Raw genomic sequence first — 20953 nt, forward strand, 5'->3', positions numbered from 1 at the left:
TGCATTTAGCTTTTTAACCACACAACCAGTTGGAGACAGCTGGCTGAGTAGAGTCATTAATGCCTTTCACCCATATTTTATACTGTGCTAAAGCATTTAGCTATGTTTGCACTGCGATATATTTCTAATATACTGTTTGCATGCATAGATGTCCATAAATAGAATTGCATGTAAACAAAACTTTAAAATTTAAACAAAAATCTCTGGTCACTGAAGTTTGAATTAACAAGAGTCTACTGGGACGTTTTGCAGCTTTCAAACTCACTTTTAAACGTCAGACATCTTTGTAAAAAAAAACTTCTTCACACTTTACAAAGCTTCAACATTTCAGCACCATGACATAACAGCTGTGCAGGCAGTCATGACATGTGACCACCATAGAAAGATCCAGCAAGAGAGATCAAGTGTCTAAGCACGTTAACCACAGCCACATGCCTGCTGCTCAAGCAGGGGAACCCCTTAGAAATGCCATTATTTTAATGCAATGTGCAAAAGTCGCAAGAAAGGGAAGCAGGTGTTAGCAGGCTGCTGTACATTAGTGTTTCCCATTTCTTAAAACTAGTGCCACTGTTCGACCCCATAATAAGAGTGTGTTGCGCAGCTTTTAGCAAGGCTGACCAAAAACACTTTTCAGCCTGTATCTCTTAGTTGCACCATATTTGCTTTGGAGAAAAAAAAAGAAAACCTGCCCACCTGTAATGGCAGTTGTGTAAAATCGTGAACGCAGCAAGCTTTGCACACAAGAAACAGATCTGTAACTCTCCTTCAAGGATGACATTGCGATTTATTACAATAAATAAAACCTTAATTTACCCATCCATCATATGAGCACAAAATCTGCTAGCGTGACCTAAAAGAGTGGCACAGTGACGAACTATATTACGTCCACCGCACTGCACTGCGACAACTGCTGGTTCAGACAGCATTCCTGCTGCACGAGTTTTATTCACAAGGTTGGGAAACATTCCAAACAAGTCTTCATGATGGGTTCATTACTTACTCAACTCTGAGCGACTTGGTCTGCTAAGTGACGATCATGTCTGTAGCACTAGCAAGACTGCCGAAAAAGATGCTCCAAAACAGGTGTTTTACACAGTCCGTGGCAAGATTGCTGGCTTTCAGCAAAAAGCAAGTGTTCCAAAGGCAGCAGCCGTTTTTCAAGAGTACTCGTTGAGCTCGTCCTCCGGCATGCCAGCAAGAAGCGGAATCATCTGCAGTGCTGCCTCACACTGCCAGCGGACCTAGCACCGACTGCCAGGGACCTTGCGAGGCCGTCGGGCATCGCAACTCAGAGAATCAGGAAGTCCTCGTGCGCACAATTTTATCTGAAAACCGCTCTTTATGGCCGTCCAGTTGGCCCACCCATCACATCACCCGGGGCACATGGAGCAGACCTTGTCTGTTGGCTGCCTCAATCCAGGGCGTGGCCCCTGCTGACTGCCTCAGCCGCGCTAATGTTGCCCACCACAGCATGAACAGCGTTGCTTTAATGGGCTTCGGCACACAAGCATCTGCCACCACCACCACCAGGTGGCGTCACTCGGTGTACTCCCACCAGTCCCGCTCGTAGCCCTCGTGCACATGCTCCAGCAGGACCCGCCGCCGGCTCTCGCAGTACCTGCACAGTCGAGGTGTTTGTTTTACAACAGTGGCTGCAAATAAAATGCCAGTATAGATGTCTGAGCATGAGACGGGATGGAAGTCACGTGGCCCGCGACCCCACCCTCACTAGGATGAGGCGGCACAACGGAATCTATTACAGAATAGACCGCTTATAACGTAAGTTGTGGGAGTTCCGAATATCCGCGCTATAAGCGGTACCGCGTTATAACCAAAACATCGTGTTTTTAAGCTCTCAGGCATGCCAAACGGGCTACCTACCTTTAAAACACAATTTATTGCACATTTCACACACGCACACACACACAAAACAATTGCAACTGAGCATCAAGAGTGTTTGCATCGAAAGTGCATTACGAGCGGAAGAATGCGGTGATTTTCGTCTGGCGGTGTTTTTTAACTGCAGTTCGAACGATTTCGTCCTCAACAAGACTTAAATACTGAAGCGCTTTGTCGCTCAAACTGTTTTTTGCGCAGTACATTTTCACTTTGCTCAGGTATTCGAGCGCGTCCTTGCATGGCACATCTGGCATTGGGTCGACATCGTCCTCCCCGTCCGATTCATCATCGGTCGCAAGCTCCACGCCACTGCGCACCGCTGCGACAGTCGCATCATCCGTGCTCGCTTCCTCGCAGACAACCAGCTCATTTTCATCAGCACTGACGTAGTCTTCGAAAGTGTCTGTTGCGGAAACGATGTTTCCCTCAACGAGGCCGGACCACACGTCGTCAGTGCTGACTGCCTCATCGACGACGTCGCTCTCCTCATCAGCTCCAACTTCGGCGTTACGTACGAAGCCAGCCTTCCGAAAGCACTTGCTTACTGTTTGAGCTTTCACTTGCCACCACGAAGCAACAATCATGTCAATTGCACCCCTTAAATGCACCTTAAGGGGCTGCTGCTGCTGCAGGTTCAGCAGAACTCTCTCACAAATTCTTTTCTTGTAGAGTGCCTTAACAGTGGCGATGACGCCCTGGTCAAAGGGCTGACTTTTGGCGGTAGTATTCGCTGGCAAAAATTTCAAATTGACAGCAGTCAACCTGGGCTTGATGTTATGAGCTGTGCAGTTATCAAGGATGAGCACAACCCGCCGCTTCTCTGCCACCATATCCTCATCAAATTTGCAAAGCCAGCTCGTAAAAAGCTCTTGCGTCATCCACGCTTTCTTGTTCGCTTTATACGTTACTGGCAGGTACTCACGCTTTTTGAAACAACGCGGCCTCGCCGATTTGCCAATGACGAACAGGCGACGCTTATCGGTGCCGTCCATATTAGCGCAAAACAAAACAGTCACACGCTCCTTTGAAGACTTGCGGCCCGAGCAGGGTTCGCCTTTCAGCGCGAGAGTACGGTTGGGCAGCAGGTTATAAAATAAGCCTGCTTCGTCGGCATTATAAATGTCTCTGTCCGTATACGTCGAGAGAATGGTTCCTAAATTTAAGCGGAGCCAGACTGCGATGGTCTCGTCGTTCACCTCTCCGCTTTCACCGCACACAGCTTTGCAGCTGATGCCATGGCGGTCCTTGAAGCGCTGTATCCATCCGTTAAGGGGGTTGAAGTCATTGTGGCCTAAAAGAGCACCCAGGCACCTAGCTTTTTGCTGGAGCATCGGGCCACTTACCGGTATGCTCTGAGCCCTAACTTCTTTAAGCCATCTGAAGAGCGCTGCGTCCACGTCCTCGTACTTCGATGCACGAATTCTCTTCCGCGACAGCGAACTAGAATCTTGCCGCAGTTGCTGCCGCACCTTGTCCCGATTTTTAAAGATCATCGACACAGTTGTGTCCGATATGCCGTACTTTGCAGCCACCGCTGCCTTCTTCAGCCCGCTCTCAATGTCCTTGATAACGCATTCCTTCGTTTCAAGCGGTAATGCTTTCCGCTTCTTCACGACGCTTGAAGACGCCGACGACATGGCAGCAGAAGCAGAGAGCACGACAAGCACGCACTGAACGCAACAAAGAAACTGTTGGAAAAAAAAAAAAAAAAACGACAGCAGCGCGACTGCTTCTACCCCGCACTCTGTTCAGCGCACGCCCGGATTGGGCGCTGCCAGCATGACGTACGCGCCTCCCCTTCCTTCGGACTCTTCGAGGCCGCCGGGTCCGCCTGCTCTTCTCCCTCCCTCTCTCTCGCTCTTCTCTTTTCGTCGCGCGCGTCCCGCGGTGTGTCCGCCGCGCGGGCTGCACCCTTCGCCTGCCAAAAACCGCGCTTTAACCGGTATTCTGGTTTTCGCGCCCGCGTATTAAGCGGTCTGCCTATATATTGAGTTCTATGGCAGGAATACCGGTGGTCAGAAAAACCCGCGTTATAACCGGTTCCGCTCTAAAAGCGGTTACGCTATAAGTGGTCTCCACTGTATATGGGAAAGGAAATGGCAGATGCAACAAAACAGAGGGCGGAGTACTGCAATGTAAGGCAACAAACAAGAGTGAAGCACAGCACTGTAAAGGCACTGCATGCAGGGTGAGGGTTCACAGCTACAGCGCAGTGGGATAGGACGAGGTGCCATGGCACGACACAGAAGGGCACGGCATGCTAACAGCTATAGCCGAGTGTAAATGTCCATCAGTTTTTTTTGACGATGTGCGCTCTGTCAAGAATGCTCACTTGTACTGGTTCAAAACACCTGCTAAGACACCACACGGCTGTTTTATTCCCCTAAACCTGTTGCGCTCTCTAAAACATGTCGCAGACTATTCTCAACAAATTTTGGCCTCAAATGCTGCTAGCCATTTCTTGTACCTGATGCCCTATGCCAGTGCTTTGGAGGCACTGTGAATGGCATTGCTCACGAGCGCAAGCATGAACCACAAGCACCCCTCCCTTACTAGTCTTTGGTTGGCCGCTTGGCGACATAAAAGCTCACTTACTATCAGTGGAACATGTACGCAGTATTCTGAGAAGAGGAAAGAGCTGCAATATGTACAGCTTCCAAAGGAAGAGTATAACAAGATGACACAAAAACTGCTATCTACACAGGTCTGCCCACATTCTTGAGGGTAGCTTTAGATCAAGTTTAGATGCCAACTATAAGTTCCTGCTTGCTATCGCAGTTGTGTATGCTAGTAGCCTCAACAAGCACCTGCCAATGTGCTAAACAAGCACATAGTTGAACAGACTTGGAAGGATGCAGTTCCCATGCACAGCTGTCCACACATCTGTCATTATAGCGCCTGCTGTCGTACATGTCTTTAAGATGTCTTTAAAAGATGTACCGGACCCGGCAGGCAGCGGTGATTGTCACAAATGCACAAAACGGCGCATCATTCGAGTGCTCAGGAAAAATGTGCGGACAACTGTACAACTATTACCCTACCCTTCATAGCGCTTGTGCAAGCAAAAGCTTTAGGTGCCTGAGATAAGCCCCAAACCATGAACAGTATTTATGTTGTATTTACCTGCAAGTCCAGATGTTCTACTCGATCTGGATAACGTAAACGCTGTCACAGACGTGAGCAGCAATCAAACTGCAACACATTTCACAAGATGCACCACAGAAACATTCAAATTTCCAGCTCTTGCTTCATTTACCTCCAGCAAAAAAAAAAAAAAAAATGTTTAAAGCACAAACACAAAGACCTCACACATAGGTAAGGGAGCCAGCACAGGCAATAGACCTGTCATCCTCTGGGCACGCACCTGTACTTGTCCTGCACCTTTTGCTTGATGTCGAGTAGATTAGCTTGGGTTATGTCACGCTCCAGGTATTCAGACAACTTTTCAGTGGCGCTCTCCAGGTCCCGCTGATTGTCCTGCAAGGGCCGCCACACATGTGGGTTCTGAAACAAGGTCTGTCACCCCACACAAAGTACTTCGCTACACAGCTGCCCTATGAGGTAATCTCAAACTCTCCCTTTAGCAAGCAGAAAAGACACATGAGGACTTGGTTACCTGAAAAAACACCCGCTTGACTAAGAATAAAGACTCACATTGCAACATGTCAGGCAGGTGTCCCTTTTTTCACATTTGCAGCAGCAAAAAGAGCACAATGCAATGCAAGAGCAGCACAGGTGTGCAGAAAGCTTGGAGCATTTAAACCATGCGCCATTACGAATACTGGCTGCTTCCCAGCAGATGTTCCAACCAATGTGACGCACTCACCTCAAATATGACCGACTGGTTGTTCTTGCGCAGGTAGTAGGCAAACACGTAGGTGTACATGAGTGTCTGGCGGCACTGGCACAGCACGTCCACTGCCTTCTTGAGGAACTGCACCTCGATCCAGGACATGTTGTGCTGCTGCATCTCCTCCATCTTCTCCTTGACAGCCGCGTACAGCTTGTGCTCAAACTTGAGGCTCTGCATGTGGTTCAGGTAGCGGTTGCAGTAGAAGAGGTAGCGCTGCAGTGCCGCCCGCGACCGCTCCTGAGCGTCCCGCGCCGCGCGCGCCTCCTCCTCGTCATAGCGGTTGCAGTTGTACCACGAGGAACCATGGGGCTCCCATGGGCCGAGGCAAACCCAGCAGAAGTCCGCCTTGCAGTTCTGGTTCTTGCACACCATGTGGTTGCAACCACCGTCCTTCTCGATCGTCACACTGCACCGCGGGCATTCCTGAAAGGCAGTAGCGAGCAACAAGCCATTTCAACCTTGCAGGCAGTAGCATGCTGCAGACAGCGCAGCTCATGCACACATGGAGAAAGTTTTCCTCAAACATCCAGCATAGCACTTACTTTTTTAACAACCAAAATGCCATCTCAAGAAGATAATTTGCACGCACAAACTTGGTTGCCCTTTAAAAGTTCCTCATGACCATTCGATCCAGTTTCCCATAAAAAAAAATAGAAAAGAAACCAACTTCCAATGCTCCCAATCGATGTAGCCTCACACAGTGGTGGTCCAGCCATTTCAAGTTTTGAAGCAATTTTTGGAGCAGAAAAATATTCATTTTGGAGCACCTTTGCATCAAAATGATAATCCTGGAGCAACCCGGGAGCAACACGTGTTGTCGTCATCATCTCCGCATCTTCGTCTTTTTTGCACTCGTTAACCATGAATAAAGGAATCCCCCAGAAGAGTTTGTTCCTAACGAGGTAAAGTTCAGTCATGTAGCTAGGAAGAAAAAAAAACAGAAGAAAGGTTCACAAAAAACAGTGACAAAACATTTTAAAGTCCGAAGAATACGTACACTACAACCATTCTTTTTCTCAATTTTCATGTTGGCTCTACGATTAAACCTGGTCATAACAGAGTCCAAGATTTTTCGTTACATGCAGTTTTCGTGAGTAGAGGTGAAAGGACACTGCAGAACGGAAACCGAAATAACAAATAATTGTAGGTGAAATCACCTTGAAAATGATTACAAAAAACAGCGTTACTCGAAGTCATAAACGCGGAGAAACGTGTCGCGATCAGCGCGGCTGCAGCAGCAGCCGCTGCCACCTCCGCCGTGGCTCGCACAACGCCGCTACGAGTGGGGTGGGGAGGGCAAGGGAGACAGAGGCACCGCGGCCAAGCTAGAGGTCAACGCGTACAGCCGCGCCGCCGCCGTAGACCGTCCGCGGAGGCACACAGTTCTTCCTGCATGTTCCCCTTCTCTCGGTCTTCCCCTCGCTGTTGGTCGCCAGCGTTCTCCGCCATCCGCGCTCCTGACGCGCGAGAGCTATCAGCACTGGAACAGCGCGAGCAACCGCGTGGAAGCTATTGCCGGGCACTGTTGTAATGCCACGAACTGTTGTAATGCCTGAACTGTTGTAATGCCACATGTTATGACGTTCCAAAAGAGAACCGCTGGAGATGCGCCGCCGGCGCTGGAGCACGGCAGGTTGTGTCAACTGCAGCCACTCGTTGCGATCGGCGTTCCTCTCACGTCGGTTAGTGCTTTATAGTCACGAAGCTTTTGCATGGTTCTGCCAAATTTTGAGTGGCTCAGCACTAGCTAACAGATAGATGGTGTAGCCAATTCATTACACCAAGGTCAACTACCGCAACACCTTTGTTACATGGAGGTCAGAAATACATGCGCTTCAATGGAGGCAGCGCTGGGGAATTCAGAAACTTCGTAATATCAAGGAATTCGCTATAGGAAGGTCCGTTACAACCAGGTTTAACTGTATCTCAATGCTTCTTATGAATCAGCAAGGCCGAAATTCCCTTGTTCCAGGAAAGCTTGACCTCGCTGGACCTGCTCCAAGCCTTTGTTCTTCAACCCAGAAGATACTTCTTCTGTCCTCTTCATGGTTGACCGACATGATGCGCAAACATGGAGGAAGAAAACCATGGGAGAGGCCCTCGCTATCCGCGCTGAATACCAAAAAGTGTGCACTTTTGCAAGGGCTACTGGGAGTCTTTGGCCGACGGCGCAAACAATAGTAACTCTAGGCGCACCGTCATCGTCTGCTGCAATGCCTGCTGTGCATGTGCAAGCGCGCTGAGACGGCAGCCAAGTCGGAAGGGAGTAGGGGAGGAGCCGGCTTTAAAAAATGTGTTGTAGCCGCATCTCCAGAGTTGTTTCCTTCCTCCATGTGCGTGAATAAGCAGGCTGCTAAATTCTACCACGAGCCAGCCCACCAGCGCCCTAGGTTGCCAACTGATAGCCTGAACGGTTTCAGAAATAGTTGTTTCCTGTGACATCACCTTCTTTTTGGCACAGCTAAGGAGCAATATTGATCAATTTGACACTTTTCGAGCAGAGTGGCACAGCAAAATGTAAATGTATCAGAATGACGCAAATGGCACAGCTGGAGCGCCACTGCTCATATGTGCCACGCCACGCACTGTTTACAACATGCCAAAGCACACATGCCTACTTGCCTTGGTGTTTGCTGCTATCCAGTTGGACGTTTCACTGTCATCGTCGCACTTCTTCTGCCACCTCTTCAGCAGGTGGCACTTCACTGGGTCATGCCAATTTTCACCGCATGCAAAGCTGCACAGAGATGGCCGGTACAAGAAAATCAGGCTAGCAGGGGCATTAACCTTAATTTCCCACTGGCACACAGTAATAATTAAGTAATAATCTGCACAACAAACTGATTGGACAGAAAAGTTTTTCTTTTGTTTATTAAAGACACCTGGCACATAAGTGCCTTTAATTATGGTTCGGCAACATGAAGTCAGAGCCAAAATTGGAGGGGACACTTAAGCTCCGCCCTTAAGCGGTATGACGCGATAGGGTAATGGGTTAATTCCCATACATGCAGAAGGTCATTCTCTACTTTACAGTCATAGATCCTTGGGAGTATCCTTGGGAGTCCTCATTCACCTCCTGGCACAGTGGTGCAGCAGTTACGCGATGCGCCACTTCCCTGCAGTGGCAGGTGCTCCCAGCTGTGGGCCTTGTGCGGCCCAGGTTGCTCTTCACGAGCGATGATTTATTAATTTAACTACCACCTACCACGGTAGACAGGTTTCAATGAAGCCACAAGGCCACGTGACCTAGGTTACCCACCTGCCTCCAAGGTTGCTCTCTGGGGACCAACTACCACAGCCATGACCGTGATTTTTCACTCATGACGACGCCGACAAAGGATTCTTTGGTGAACAGGGCCTTTAATGCTATCGCGTTAAAAATGCAGCACTGCGAAACCATACCGAGTGTAACTGTGGAATAATAAAAAGTGAATTTAGTTTCTACAAACACACCAGACCATTATGTACATTTTGTCCTCATATTCACAGTCAATCTACTCATCAGTCTCCTTTCAGTCCAAGTGTCTTCTTGTCTTTTAAACAGCCAGCTGCACTTGCGCTCAGGCTTTACAGACAGCCTTCTTGACATACGGGAATACTGCCTAAGCTGCCCACTCAGTAACCTGACTCAAGCACAAACTCACAGTTTGTAGTCAAAACAAGGACACAAGCAGTGACTGCAGTGAACAGCAAACAATAAAATTACACAGGTCCTTCTTCAACCCAAAAGGAAACTCAAAAGCAGATACTCTCACCACTTACACATGTCCACAGCACATGTTCTATATTTGACCTTGGTAGCAGACTACTAACAGTTTATGCAAACCTTGTTCTGCACATGCTGAAGAGGGCTTGTGCAAGCAAGCTACTAGCCATTTGAGACATCAGCCACATCTAACCAGCCGGCAGTGCAGTGCAGCCTTGAGACAAAACCATAAGAGCATGCCAGATTTCTCTAGAGTGCAAAGGTGGTGTGCTGCTGCACAAAGAGAGCCAAATCTGACAGCTGGGTTTGAAATATGGCACTCATGTACACATGAGCGCACTTCGACGCCAGCAATGATCAGTTTCTAACAAAAACTTCAGCCACCATGCAAATAAATATGGCTCACCAGAAGGTGTGGCCACATGAGCAGGTCACTGGCTGCGTGTCCACGTACTGCACCTTGATGGCATTGTTGCACTCTGGTTGGGGACACCACCGCAACAGCCGGTTGCACTGTGATGGGAGCACACTGTGGTGTTAGCCACCCCAAGCACACCCTAGCCCACAGGGGAGGAGGACTCACCTCGACAAAGCTGTTGGTGATGAGGTGCTGGTACTTGAGCTTCACCTTGGGGTCAGTCAGCAGTTTCATGACTGTCTGGTCATCCACAAGGATGTCGCAGCCGTGGGCGGCGCACGAGATCGTCTGGCCCATGCCCTCCTCCATAATCTTGGTCGTCAGGTAGAAGTTCCAGCACTCGGTGCAAAATCTATGGTCACAGGCTAGCCCCGTCATCATCTGCACAAAGCAAGCTACAGCGTCAAAGTTCTTCCTGCGCGTCGTTTTATACTTGCACAACAAGGTTTGCGGAAGTCGTACCCACTGCACTGAGGTTTCTAACCCTCCTCACCGCCGGTGGAAGGTTATTCAGGAATATCAAGAAATCATCCATGAATAGCAATGCTCCTACTTTTACTTCATGAACGCTAACAAAACTGCATTGTCGAGGAAATATAACACTTCTTTGCTTCAGGTTCCTGTTATGCATAATGGATGCCATTTTGACAGACAAAGGCTATAACCACTCACCGCACTGGGTAGGTCACGCAGGCAAATTTCACAGTCCTCCATGCCATTAGCCGCCGACACTTGTCGTTTCTGCAATGTCGGGTACAACACATTCCCTCTTTGAAGGCAACACAAGACTGCCTTGCAAATGGATGAGAGACAACCCCAAACAGTCAATGTTTAAATGGCTTTTCAACACATCAGCACAATAACCTGCGGTACAGGCAAAGTGCTGTAAATGAAATAACACAAGAACTGCTCAAAACAAGCATGAATTTCCTTACTTGCATCGGAAGTATGCCTCAGTTGGCCACCCAAGGTTTCTACAAAATTTCTATGAAAAATTCATGACTCTTCAAAGAATACACAGCAAAAGCTTGTTAATTCAAATGCCAAGGAACTGGAGAAAAAATGCTCCAATTATAAGAAGGTCAAATTATCGAATGACCTCGAAAAAACTGACAAAAACTTGCACCACAGCTAATTTTTTGTGGTGAAAGGTTCGGCAACGGTCGCCTGCTTTTGAGATGACAACACACTACAATGGCCATCTTTCGCATTTCCATCGATGCTCCATTGCATGCTTTAAAATGATTAGGGCCTCCCCGACATGCTTTACAGTGCAAAACCATGGTGATGAAGCTGTGCTGCTTGCCAAAAGGCTTCACCCTGGGCCACCTTGATAGGACACGTGGCCGTGCCTCACTGTACAGACAGCTAATGGCATGTGATGACCACGCAGGTTCGGTGCTATGGAAAACCACGTTTTCGGAAGCGAGGGAAATGCGTAGCAGCGCCAATCAGCACCCGGAACGGTGCGCAGTTGGGCTTGATTGGTTGGCAGATGCGCGTCCGATAGCCACTGCCGCCGCAAGCTAGTGCGAAGCTCAAAAAAGCAAAACCTAAACTATGTGATCAGTCAATTCACGAAGTCATTTGTTTTTCGTTACGCCTGTCGTTGCACACCCAAAACAGATGTGCGGGCGAGATGCAATTGAGGGTATGGATATTTTGCCGTGCCGGTCAATTCCAGACGCGGATTCCCTTCGGGAGCCTGTTCAAATAAACCAGAGCAAGTGTATCCTGCTTGCCCATGCATGGTCCCCATAGAAGGTGCATACTGGATTGCCTGCTGGTGAGTAGCTGCTATGTACAGTGCTGTTGTGACAATTGCAGTTTTCCACAGCACAACACAATAAGCGCTGTGTCCCTTCATTGTTGTTTGTTAGCGCCTGGTTTTCTGCCCTGTTACACACTATACGCTACTGCGATCCACCACATCCAGGCTACATGTGTCGGGTCACACCTGCCACCGTGACAAGACGCATGATATACAGGCTCTCTGCCTTCCTCTAGAGAGGTGGAGAAAGGAAACTTCCTTCTATAATGTGCCAAAATGGCATCTGCGGCCAGCTGGAATATGTATTAAGGTCTCTAACATTTCAGGGATTTGAGGGCACACAATAGTAACCGGTGAGTGCAAAGAACAAACAAACAAGACAAACCACCTCAATATGCCATATAAAGTAAGGTAACCACTAACAGTTAGTCCTCTAATGAGATTCGTCAGTCACAGGTCAAAAATTTAATCGCAACATTCCTTAGACTTAGCGACCTAAAAGGCCATTGTTCTGTTCGGGAAATGCAAGCACTTACCTTCTGTGATTTGGCAGGCTTTTTGTATGGATTTACCACGTGTGCTTCTTTGAAAAGCCGCTCCTGATCACCGTCATAGTACCTGGACAGCCAAGCAACACAAAGTGAAGTGTGTCACCACAGTCAAAAGCAATCACAACATAGCTAGCAAATGAACACTATTTTGACCACCTTTGTTTGGCGAGGGTGTCGTCAGTTTACAAACTCGCTCCTCAATCTTCAATGATAGACCAAAAGTTGAACAGAAACACAGGCTACATGTCCATGAGCACTTGACACGCTACTGCGAACCTGATGCAACAATATGTATGAAAATGCTACCAGACTACTGTATTCTTTTTACAGCAAATGGTTCCCAGAAAATGTGCTACGAACAAGGCTAGCAAATGCAGCACATTTCACCTTTCGTACAGCTTCTCCATGTCCCACTTGAAGTGGTTCAGGAGGATCCGGGTTGTGGTGGGCGGGATCTGCACGCAAGCAGAACCAGCATATTCCCAATAGTTAGTAATCGTAGCAGTTTACAGCTGTCGTAACAAAGTGTGGAAGAAAAATGGGGGCCAGCTGGACAGCCTTTGTCAAAAGTAAAGATACCAACATCCGTGGATTCTAAGCATCCGTGGAAGTGGAGAAATGAATAGAGAGTCTCTCATCTCCAAGCCCTAACTCTGCTAACGAAAGAATAAGCAGTCACAACTAACTATGTTTTTGCCATCTATAGAAAACTATAGTTCCAAGAAACCGACAAACCGAGCTCCATTCACGAGCAAAATGCAGAGCACTTCAGTTTATAGCGAAGTGTCGCCCTCCTCTTGGCCCTGAATTCTTTTTCTTGACCTCAAATGTTGAGACAAGTTTTACAGCTAAGCACGTTTGCACCCTTTCTTCTGTTTTTAGTATCCGAACAAGAATCGTTCACAATTCTGCTCAACTTGGACAGTGGAGGCGCTGTTATACAGTGCAATCGAATCTCCACAGCATAGCAGACAAGTGAAAAAAGGTCGACAGCTCTAGAGAGAAGTGCCACGGCACAAAGCAGCAATGACAATGCTCCACATGAAAAGCAAGAAAGCTTTCATACACATGCTACAACACAATGGAGAGTGCCGACAGACTCGACACAAGATGCATGGGCCGACTCTGAACTGCTCCAAACATCAGACAACCACCAACAATGGTGTACAATCCAAAACAACCACCACAACTGCAGCCCGTAACAACAGATTTGGCAAACGCTTTCCGTTAATGCACAGCTAACAGGCCACAACTCACAGTTTTACGTGCTGTTCAAACAAGGAAATGCCTAATTCAAGCTAGAGCAGAACACATGAGTGTTGCGTAAAAAAATGATGTTAGTGTGCAGCCTATACGCTGCAGCAATCACTGCAGCCACTAGCAGCGCCAACAATCAGTGGGCAGGTGAACCATGATGCATCAGCACAGGGCACGAGAAGTTGGCTATACAGCATGTTGCCTGCTACTGCTTACAAGACACACTTGGCTTGCAGCAAGTGCAGTTGGTGAAAATGGTGCCAAAAGGGTCACTTACCAAGTATGAACAGCACCACTGTGAAAAATCGCTATGTTGTGATTTCACCACTAAATTTTGCAACAAACGAACATCTGTGGTTATATATGAGTGCACCTTGATAGCTGCAACAATTTACCATAGATGATGCATTAAGTCCTGGCCCTCTATGTGCATACAATGAACTGACCTAGTTACTATTGACCAGTACCAGAATTTAGCAGCTGCTTGCACGAGCAACACCAGGTGCTTTGCACAGGAATATGGGAGTAGAATTTGCATGCTGTTTCCCATGATGGTCCCCCAACAATATGGTGCCAAAGGCATTTTGACAAAACAACACATTAGTCAACGCGAACAAGAATGTACTTAACACGCTCGACAAACACACTACCTATATCTAAGGACATCACCACCAATGCAATGTAGCATTAAAAGAAAATGACAACATTAAGAGGACCACAATCAATTTTCATAACAGTTTTCATAGCACTCATGAATTTGAATGCTTATCCCATAATTTTCCAGACTGATTAAAGAATTACAGTGTGAATGAATACTGTTAAGTTCAGGTCCTCACTGCTCATGCAGATTTAATAATAGTTACCAGTGATACCCTGCAGTAACGATTATTAATAATGCAAGTAACAATATTCATGTAACACCTATTGCACTTCAATTTTAACATGGCTTGTGATGTATCTGGTCGCTCAAAAACTGCTTGTAGGCTAAATCTGTTGCGATTCATCATCATGATGCCCAAGCTAGTTTTAAACACAGGATGTGCCAAAAATGAGCTTAACTTACAGTGAATAGATGCCACTTTCACTGCTTGGCAAGCATTACTGGTAAAACAAAAGGCTTGGATGCTTTTGCACAATGACCGAGGGCACAGCTTATCAAGTGTTCAGAATCACTTTAAGGAGCCCACAGCACATGGTGCTGGTTCTGGCTTCATGATGGCATTCAGATGGCAGTTCATTGTTTCAGCTTAAGATCTTGAGAAGCATTCATTCAAATGCTGGTTAGAGTGGCACTCTGTGTAGTCTGCAGACTATTGGCATGCTTAGCATGTGTGTTTGAATTTAATTTTCTTCTAATGCAATAGGATTTGGGTTGTAGCCATCCAAAAAATATCCAGTTTCACTGATGAGAAATTCACTGATTGGTCGGGAGGGTCATGACATCATCAGCACTGCCAAATTTGAAAATCTGAGGACTAGAACGTCCAAGAATACCCCCATATGTTAGTATACTCCCATATGGGAGTATACTAACCCCACCCACTAATCCACCTTAATCCACATGTGAAATATTTGCTGATCCACCTTAATTCACCCAAAAATCCCCACTAATCCACTTCAATCCATTTTCTGGGGCATGCCTACTTCCAAAATTTTGGGGGTCCTTAGGAACTTTAGGGGGTGGACCCACTTCCAGATGCTATTGCACTTTTTTCTTTAAGAATGTGATTAAGAAGGCTAAGTTTTTTACTGCTTTTCTGATCATTTTCATACTCTGGTTGACTCTTGCCATGAAGTTTATGTGCTGGGGCAACCGCCAGAGTAGAGACAACAGAACCGCCATTACTAACATGTACACAGCACCTGCGCGATGAGCCACTAACATCCAAATTTACATGCATACCAATGCTTCATCTAAGCAGCGAAAATGTTGAGAATGAAATGACAGCACTACCAGAGTGAGCAAGAAACAACCACAAACGTCTGGGTAGCCAAGCGAGGTTGATGACAGTGCATTTCACATTGGCAGTTTCTGTCCCGAAATAAAATTCTTGGGAAAGCTTCACGACTAGGTGAAGCTATTATCAGGTAAACAAAAAAATACTGAAGTCTTCAAACTGAACAACACATCATCATGCCCTGTTTAACTATGTAACTAAAGCTAGGATGCATGCTAGATGCCTAAGGTGTGCGCGCGTGCACACACACACACACACACACACAGAGCACACAGAAACAAACAGAAGTTGGTGAATGTCATTTTCTCTTTAGGTGCTAAAGAAAAAAAGGAACTAGGGACATTAAAAATGAATGGAACAATTCCTTCCAATCCTAATCTCATTTGCGATGCTCATTTTGAAACAGAAGACCAAACGAATATGGAAGTTAATTTTGAGGAAATTTCGCAGAAAAGAAAGGTGTAGATTAGAAGCCTCATCTAAAGTACCTCAAAAGTTAAAGCACTCCATCCATTACTGTACAGAGACACCTTGATGTTTCTAGACATAATTCTGGTGCAACTTCAGACACACGTGAATAGTCACTATAACAAGACACTCTTCAATCTCGAAATGCAGTCACATGGTTCTAAACAGTGTTGAAGCAAAAACAAAAACTAGCAAAACAGAAGAGGAAAGCAAATGTGGACAGAATCATCGAATTTGTTGAAATTTAGTCAGAGCTGCATAATGCACTGCAAAAGGCAAGTAAAAGTTAAATCTACAGAGTTGCACAAAAACCAACATCTTACCTAGTAGCCACTAAAAAATTATGTATGCCACAACCAATAAGATTTCTGCCTCAAAGGAGTCAACCATTAGAGCAAATTTTCATTACACTGCTCAATGTAAGGATACAAGAACCTCCTAGGTCAAGATTCAAAATCCAGGCCGACAGCTACTGTCACAATAAGTGCTGTACAGTGTTGTACACTGCTCCAGAACGGCACAGCCAGGTTTTGAGAAAATATGACAGCGCAAATTCAGAACTAACTTCTTAAATCACAATAAAAAAATCGGGGACTCTTACTTCGTACCATTCACAAACCAAAAAAAAACATTATGAACACTAGTCTAATCCATACTCAAGCAGGTCTTGAACTCCAATAGCTAGAACATCCAAAAACCTTGATAGGTATTGGAAATCCACTAGCATTTGCAACTGTTATAATTATGTAGGCTGCTTGGCTGCACTGCATAAACAAACTGTTCCACAAATTGCTGGACACGGCAGCTTACAGACATTGCCTACCACGGGCTGGGCGCAGACATTAACAGCTGCTACTGTCCAAGCAGGCAACAATTATCACCTGCTATTGTCCAATGTAATATTTTTTCCACTGAACAGAATAAGACATTTACAAATAAACAGCGAGAGCTTGCCTAACTTGACATTCTTGCAGTTTTCTCTAGTATTACAACACACTGTGAAGCACATCATGGAAACAATGAGTCCTTGAACTTGCTCAAATATTAATTAGTGCAGTTTCAATCTATTTTTCGTGCACGTAACAGGGCGTGGTGCACAGGGACAGCATGCTTCTATATTGGGAACATAAGGGGGCAAGCTCTACTTGACAACGAGCTGAATCTCCAGGAGCCATGAATGCAGTGCAGTGACATAACATGGCCAGCTTTAAATAACACGACTCACTGACACAAGCCGGCTCTTTTCTGTGCCTAACAAAAAGGGAAGATGTTGACATCCTATAACCTGAGAACACCAAACACCATGTCTTAATAGAAGGCACACCCTTACAAAAATATATTCCTTGTGAAGGTCAGAGGTTCATAATGTTTCCATGTTATGGAATGAACTTCACTAAGCCAGACATTGAAACCCCCTAGCAACAAGAACACCCCACCAGTATAAAAAAAATAGCTTATTCACATGAATTCTAGCATAAGGATGTTGATCATGACTAATCCTATCACTTTAAGTGCCCTGCTCCTATGCTTGGAATTACCCCATTGTTACAATAGTACCTGCAACTACTGCAGCTATTGCAATGGCTTATCATGCAGCACCAGCACAACAACAATATAGTGACTAAGCACCTAACCCTACTCAGAGTAGGAATGAAACAAATACAGAGTTCAAAAACAAACTGCTGCGGACAAAATATTGTTTCCAAAGAGGTGTCACATGTGAAATAACTACAACAAAGCCCTGCGCAAGTACCAGAGTAGTAGTTAATCTCTAACCAAAGCTGCATCTCATTCTCGTGAGAAACTAACTACCGGTTACTACAGTTAAACAATTAACTAGTGAATTACAGCAAGGTGTGTTACCAATGCAAAAATATACAGGGCTTCCTTCCTGCACCGAGCTTATATGGTGAAAGCAATAATTGAAACGACACTTGTAATGCATGCTCATCACTACACTGCAATGGTTAATGCAGTTTCGCTAAAGTTTACAATGAGTGATTTGAGCTAGACTCAAGGTAAGGCGTGTACCAGCACAAGATTTTGAACACAGCGACCATGCAGAAACCGCCACACCTAACGTAATAGCGGGACTACAATGAGCACCTGAAGTGAAAAAAAAACACACGCCCACGGCCTCTTGCAGTGCGCATACCTGAACTAATACCGTGTTACGATGACTCAAAGAAAATTCCCGTTCCAATTTGCTTCCCTCCGAATGCAGTTCGACCTCGCCCTCCCGCGCGATCTCCGCCACCATGCTAATGACAAAGTAAGCCTTTCTTTCGTTTCCGAGCCGTGGCGTTGTTGCACAACACCGCTCTTCAAGGACCGCGCTTCCTTCGTTTCCAAAACAGTGCGTTACGCGGTGAGCATGATGCCATTCGGTTTCGTCACATCATTGCGCCGTTGCGACACTGATGAACAACCGCAGACCTTACCAGGCAATGCAAGACACACCAGCGCATTTAACGGCGTGTGACCCCTAAACAAGCGCACGTTCGCAGCCATCCGCAGCAGACGACAGCCCCGGCACGACGACGAACCCCTGTCACAAGCACCTAGCTAAACGTAATCCTGCTCGTTTTCCCTCTTTTTTCCTTGACAAACCGCAAACGTATTCAGCACGACTGCCGCCACCTGCACGGAGAAGCAGTCCGCACCATCGATGCATAATTTGGGCCCATAGAGGACGTCCCGTGTGACAGGCGCCGTTCAGGAACGCGTCCGTGTTGGACTACGTCCGGAGAACGCGGCTGTCAGGATATGCTCCGCAAGAAGGCACCGATGGGACAGGAGAAACGGCCGATGCCTTCTCGGCTCTGGCGAGCTACCAGAGACAAGAACTGATGCGCTTTCGCTAGCTGCCCAGGCAGACGTGAAGCAAGCAGTTAGGCTTAAACACCACATCGACACCACCCGCGGCTGGCACTGCCGTGACACACTCACCTCGACAATATTGTTAACGTCACTGATACAGTTAATCATGTGCTGCACAATATCCTCCGTTGTGAGAACTTCAAAAGGAAAGTCTTCAATTTCCATCTTCTCTTTAGCCGTCGTCGGTTCTGGTTCCAAACCAATAGACAGTCCGTCGTCTTCCTCGCCGCTAGATTCATTCCCGGAATCCGTGTTGTACATGTTGTCGTCTTCCGAATCCATACTCACGCCCTTGGAGAATGTGTTAGGAAACAGAAGACCGTGATAAGCGTATAAATTGAGAAAGAACACTGGGCCTAATACAGGCCTCCTTACAGCTCATCGTTCCATACCGTGTTTATCCTGTGACGTCATTGCGCTGCTTGCGCCACCTGAGAGGCCGACGACGCGTTGTGGCTCGGGAAGTGCTGGCTGTGGTCGCCGCGGCGGCGGGCGGCTGCGTCCTGCAGCAACCCCGCGGCGAGCGCCCAACGCTCGGCCACCGCAGGATTCCTGCTGATGGCGGGGCGTGCTGCCTCAGACCGCTTCGTCTTTGCTGTCGTCGTCACCGCTGCCGACGATATGGCTGCCGCCGCCGCAGCAGTGACCCCCCGGACCACAACAGTAGCCGTGGTCTAGGAGCTCCGCGTGCAGGCCGCACGAGACAGTAGCTCGGACATTTGCGCGTTCGAAATCGGAGCCCCGCTCTGCGCCCATGTAAATTATTCCCGAAGCCAATATCTATCATGCTTCGTCCGTTCCAACCCTTACAAGCACGCGTACCCGAGGTATAAAACGAAATATGGCACGCATGCTTCTGCAGTGCGCGGTTTTATTAATCAGAATAACTGCTTAGAATCACACAAAAAAAAATAACTGGTCAATTGAATAGAAGCTATATATAGATTTCAGCAAAGCAAGATGCCCCGGGGACCTGTCCAAATGCCCTGACTAACATAAGCTGATATTTGTCTTGTTGCCATGCAGTTGGGGTTTTGTACATTGTTTTTTTTTTTCCATATCGCTGCTTCTTGTTTCTAATTACAGCTGCTCTGGGCATGAGACTGCATATGAGTTGTGTACATTAAAAAAACTGAGATATTTTCTCCACGCCGTAGTACAGAGTGACTGCTGTACCACCACCGGCACCTAAGAGTGCTTCTAGTTAAGAGTGCTGCCATTGGCACGCCTGCCTCAACCATGTGACCGCACGTCTCACCCGCCGCGGTGGCTCGGTGGTTACGGTGTTCGGGTGCTTAGCGTGAGGACGAGGGATAACATCTTAGGTGGACACGGCGGTAGCATTTCGATGGAGGCGAAACGCAAAAGACGCCCGCGTGCTGTGCGATGTCAGTGCACGTTAGAAAACCCGAGGAGGTCAAAATTAATCCATTCCTGCCCGGCGCGTTTGGTGTATGAAGGGAGACAGTCTCTCCGAAAATTAAGTGATACAGTGTCTTTTCTTTCCTCAAAACAAGAAATTTTAATTTCATCAGACCCACTTGGTAGTTTTGGCAACGTTGTTTTACGTGAACGCGGGACTCTTCGGTAACGACATTCTAAGATGCCGCTTCTTTATCATGGAGATGAAGAACAGAAGGAAAAGCAGCGAGCCCATACTACGGTCTGTGCGAAAAGCAACTATCGTCGTTTCCGGGCCTCCGATGCAGCCAGACAGGATATAACAGCTCGTAACAGCTAGCATGGCGTCAACTTCTCGAGGTGGGTGACCTCCGAGCATACGTGGAATTCCTGGATCGGTCTTCTCTATCCAGCAGAAGGACGGCGAAGATGTGTTTTGTGACATTTGATGTGGGTGGGGCATAAAAGAAGCAGTCCGCTGTCCATATTGGACGCTAATCAAGTAGTCAAACTGCCCAGCCAGAGATCTGGGGATTATGGACTGTATTTAATGAACCGAACCAGGTGTGCGCGCCTACGTAGAATAAACCTCCCTTGCACAGTTTTTCCTTAAGCCCTTCCTGCTCTTCCGAGTTCCGCGCTACACACGGAGCCAGACAGGAGCTGCAGAGCTCGGCCTAGGAGAGACGAGCGAAGACGAGAAATAAATTAATTCGTACAAATTGATATATATTATGTATGAGGTAATGTAAAACAAAGATCTTCGCCACTCTTTAGTGTTTGAAAAAGAT

At 47.0% G+C, this 20953-nt stretch overlaps 1 protein-coding gene across 3 annotated transcripts; it reads right to left on the reverse strand.

Annotated features, from left to right (window-relative positions):
• Positions 1 to 764: 764 nt before the first annotated feature.
• ari-1 (E3 ubiquitin-protein ligase ariadne-1) lies at positions 765 to 19344 on the reverse strand. 3 transcript variants are annotated; one of them, XM_077654357.1, is made up of 11 exons: positions 19154 to 19344; positions 18831 to 19052; positions 12586 to 12653; positions 12184 to 12265; positions 10549 to 10617; positions 10042 to 10257; positions 9865 to 9971; positions 8375 to 8489; positions 5726 to 6175; positions 5264 to 5376; positions 765 to 1618 (listed from the first exon to the last, which is right to left on the reverse strand). In XM_077654357.1, the coding sequence occupies exons 2-11, from the start codon at positions 19041 to 19043 to the stop codon at positions 1537 to 1539; spliced, it is 1515 nt and encodes a 504-aa protein (XP_077510483.1). In that variant the 5' UTR covers positions 19044 to 19052; positions 19154 to 19344; the 3' UTR covers positions 765 to 1536. The 3 variants fall into 3 exon arrangements, with proteins under 3 accessions (XP_077510483.1, XP_077510482.1, XP_077510484.1); XM_077654356.1 differs by lacking the exon at positions 19154 to 19344 and having other exon boundaries at positions 18831 to 19147; XM_077654358.1 differs by lacking the exons at positions 18831 to 19052; positions 19154 to 19344 and adding an exon at positions 18037 to 18156.
• Between the last annotated feature and the right edge of the window lie 1609 nt (positions 19345 to 20953).

The sequence above is a fragment of the Amblyomma americanum genome, chromosome 2 (assembly GCF_052857255.1).
Source record: "Amblyomma americanum isolate KBUSLIRL-KWMA chromosome 2, ASM5285725v1, whole genome shotgun sequence".
In the NCBI taxonomy this organism is placed as follows: domain Eukaryota; kingdom Metazoa; phylum Arthropoda; class Arachnida; order Ixodida; family Ixodidae; genus Amblyomma; species Amblyomma americanum.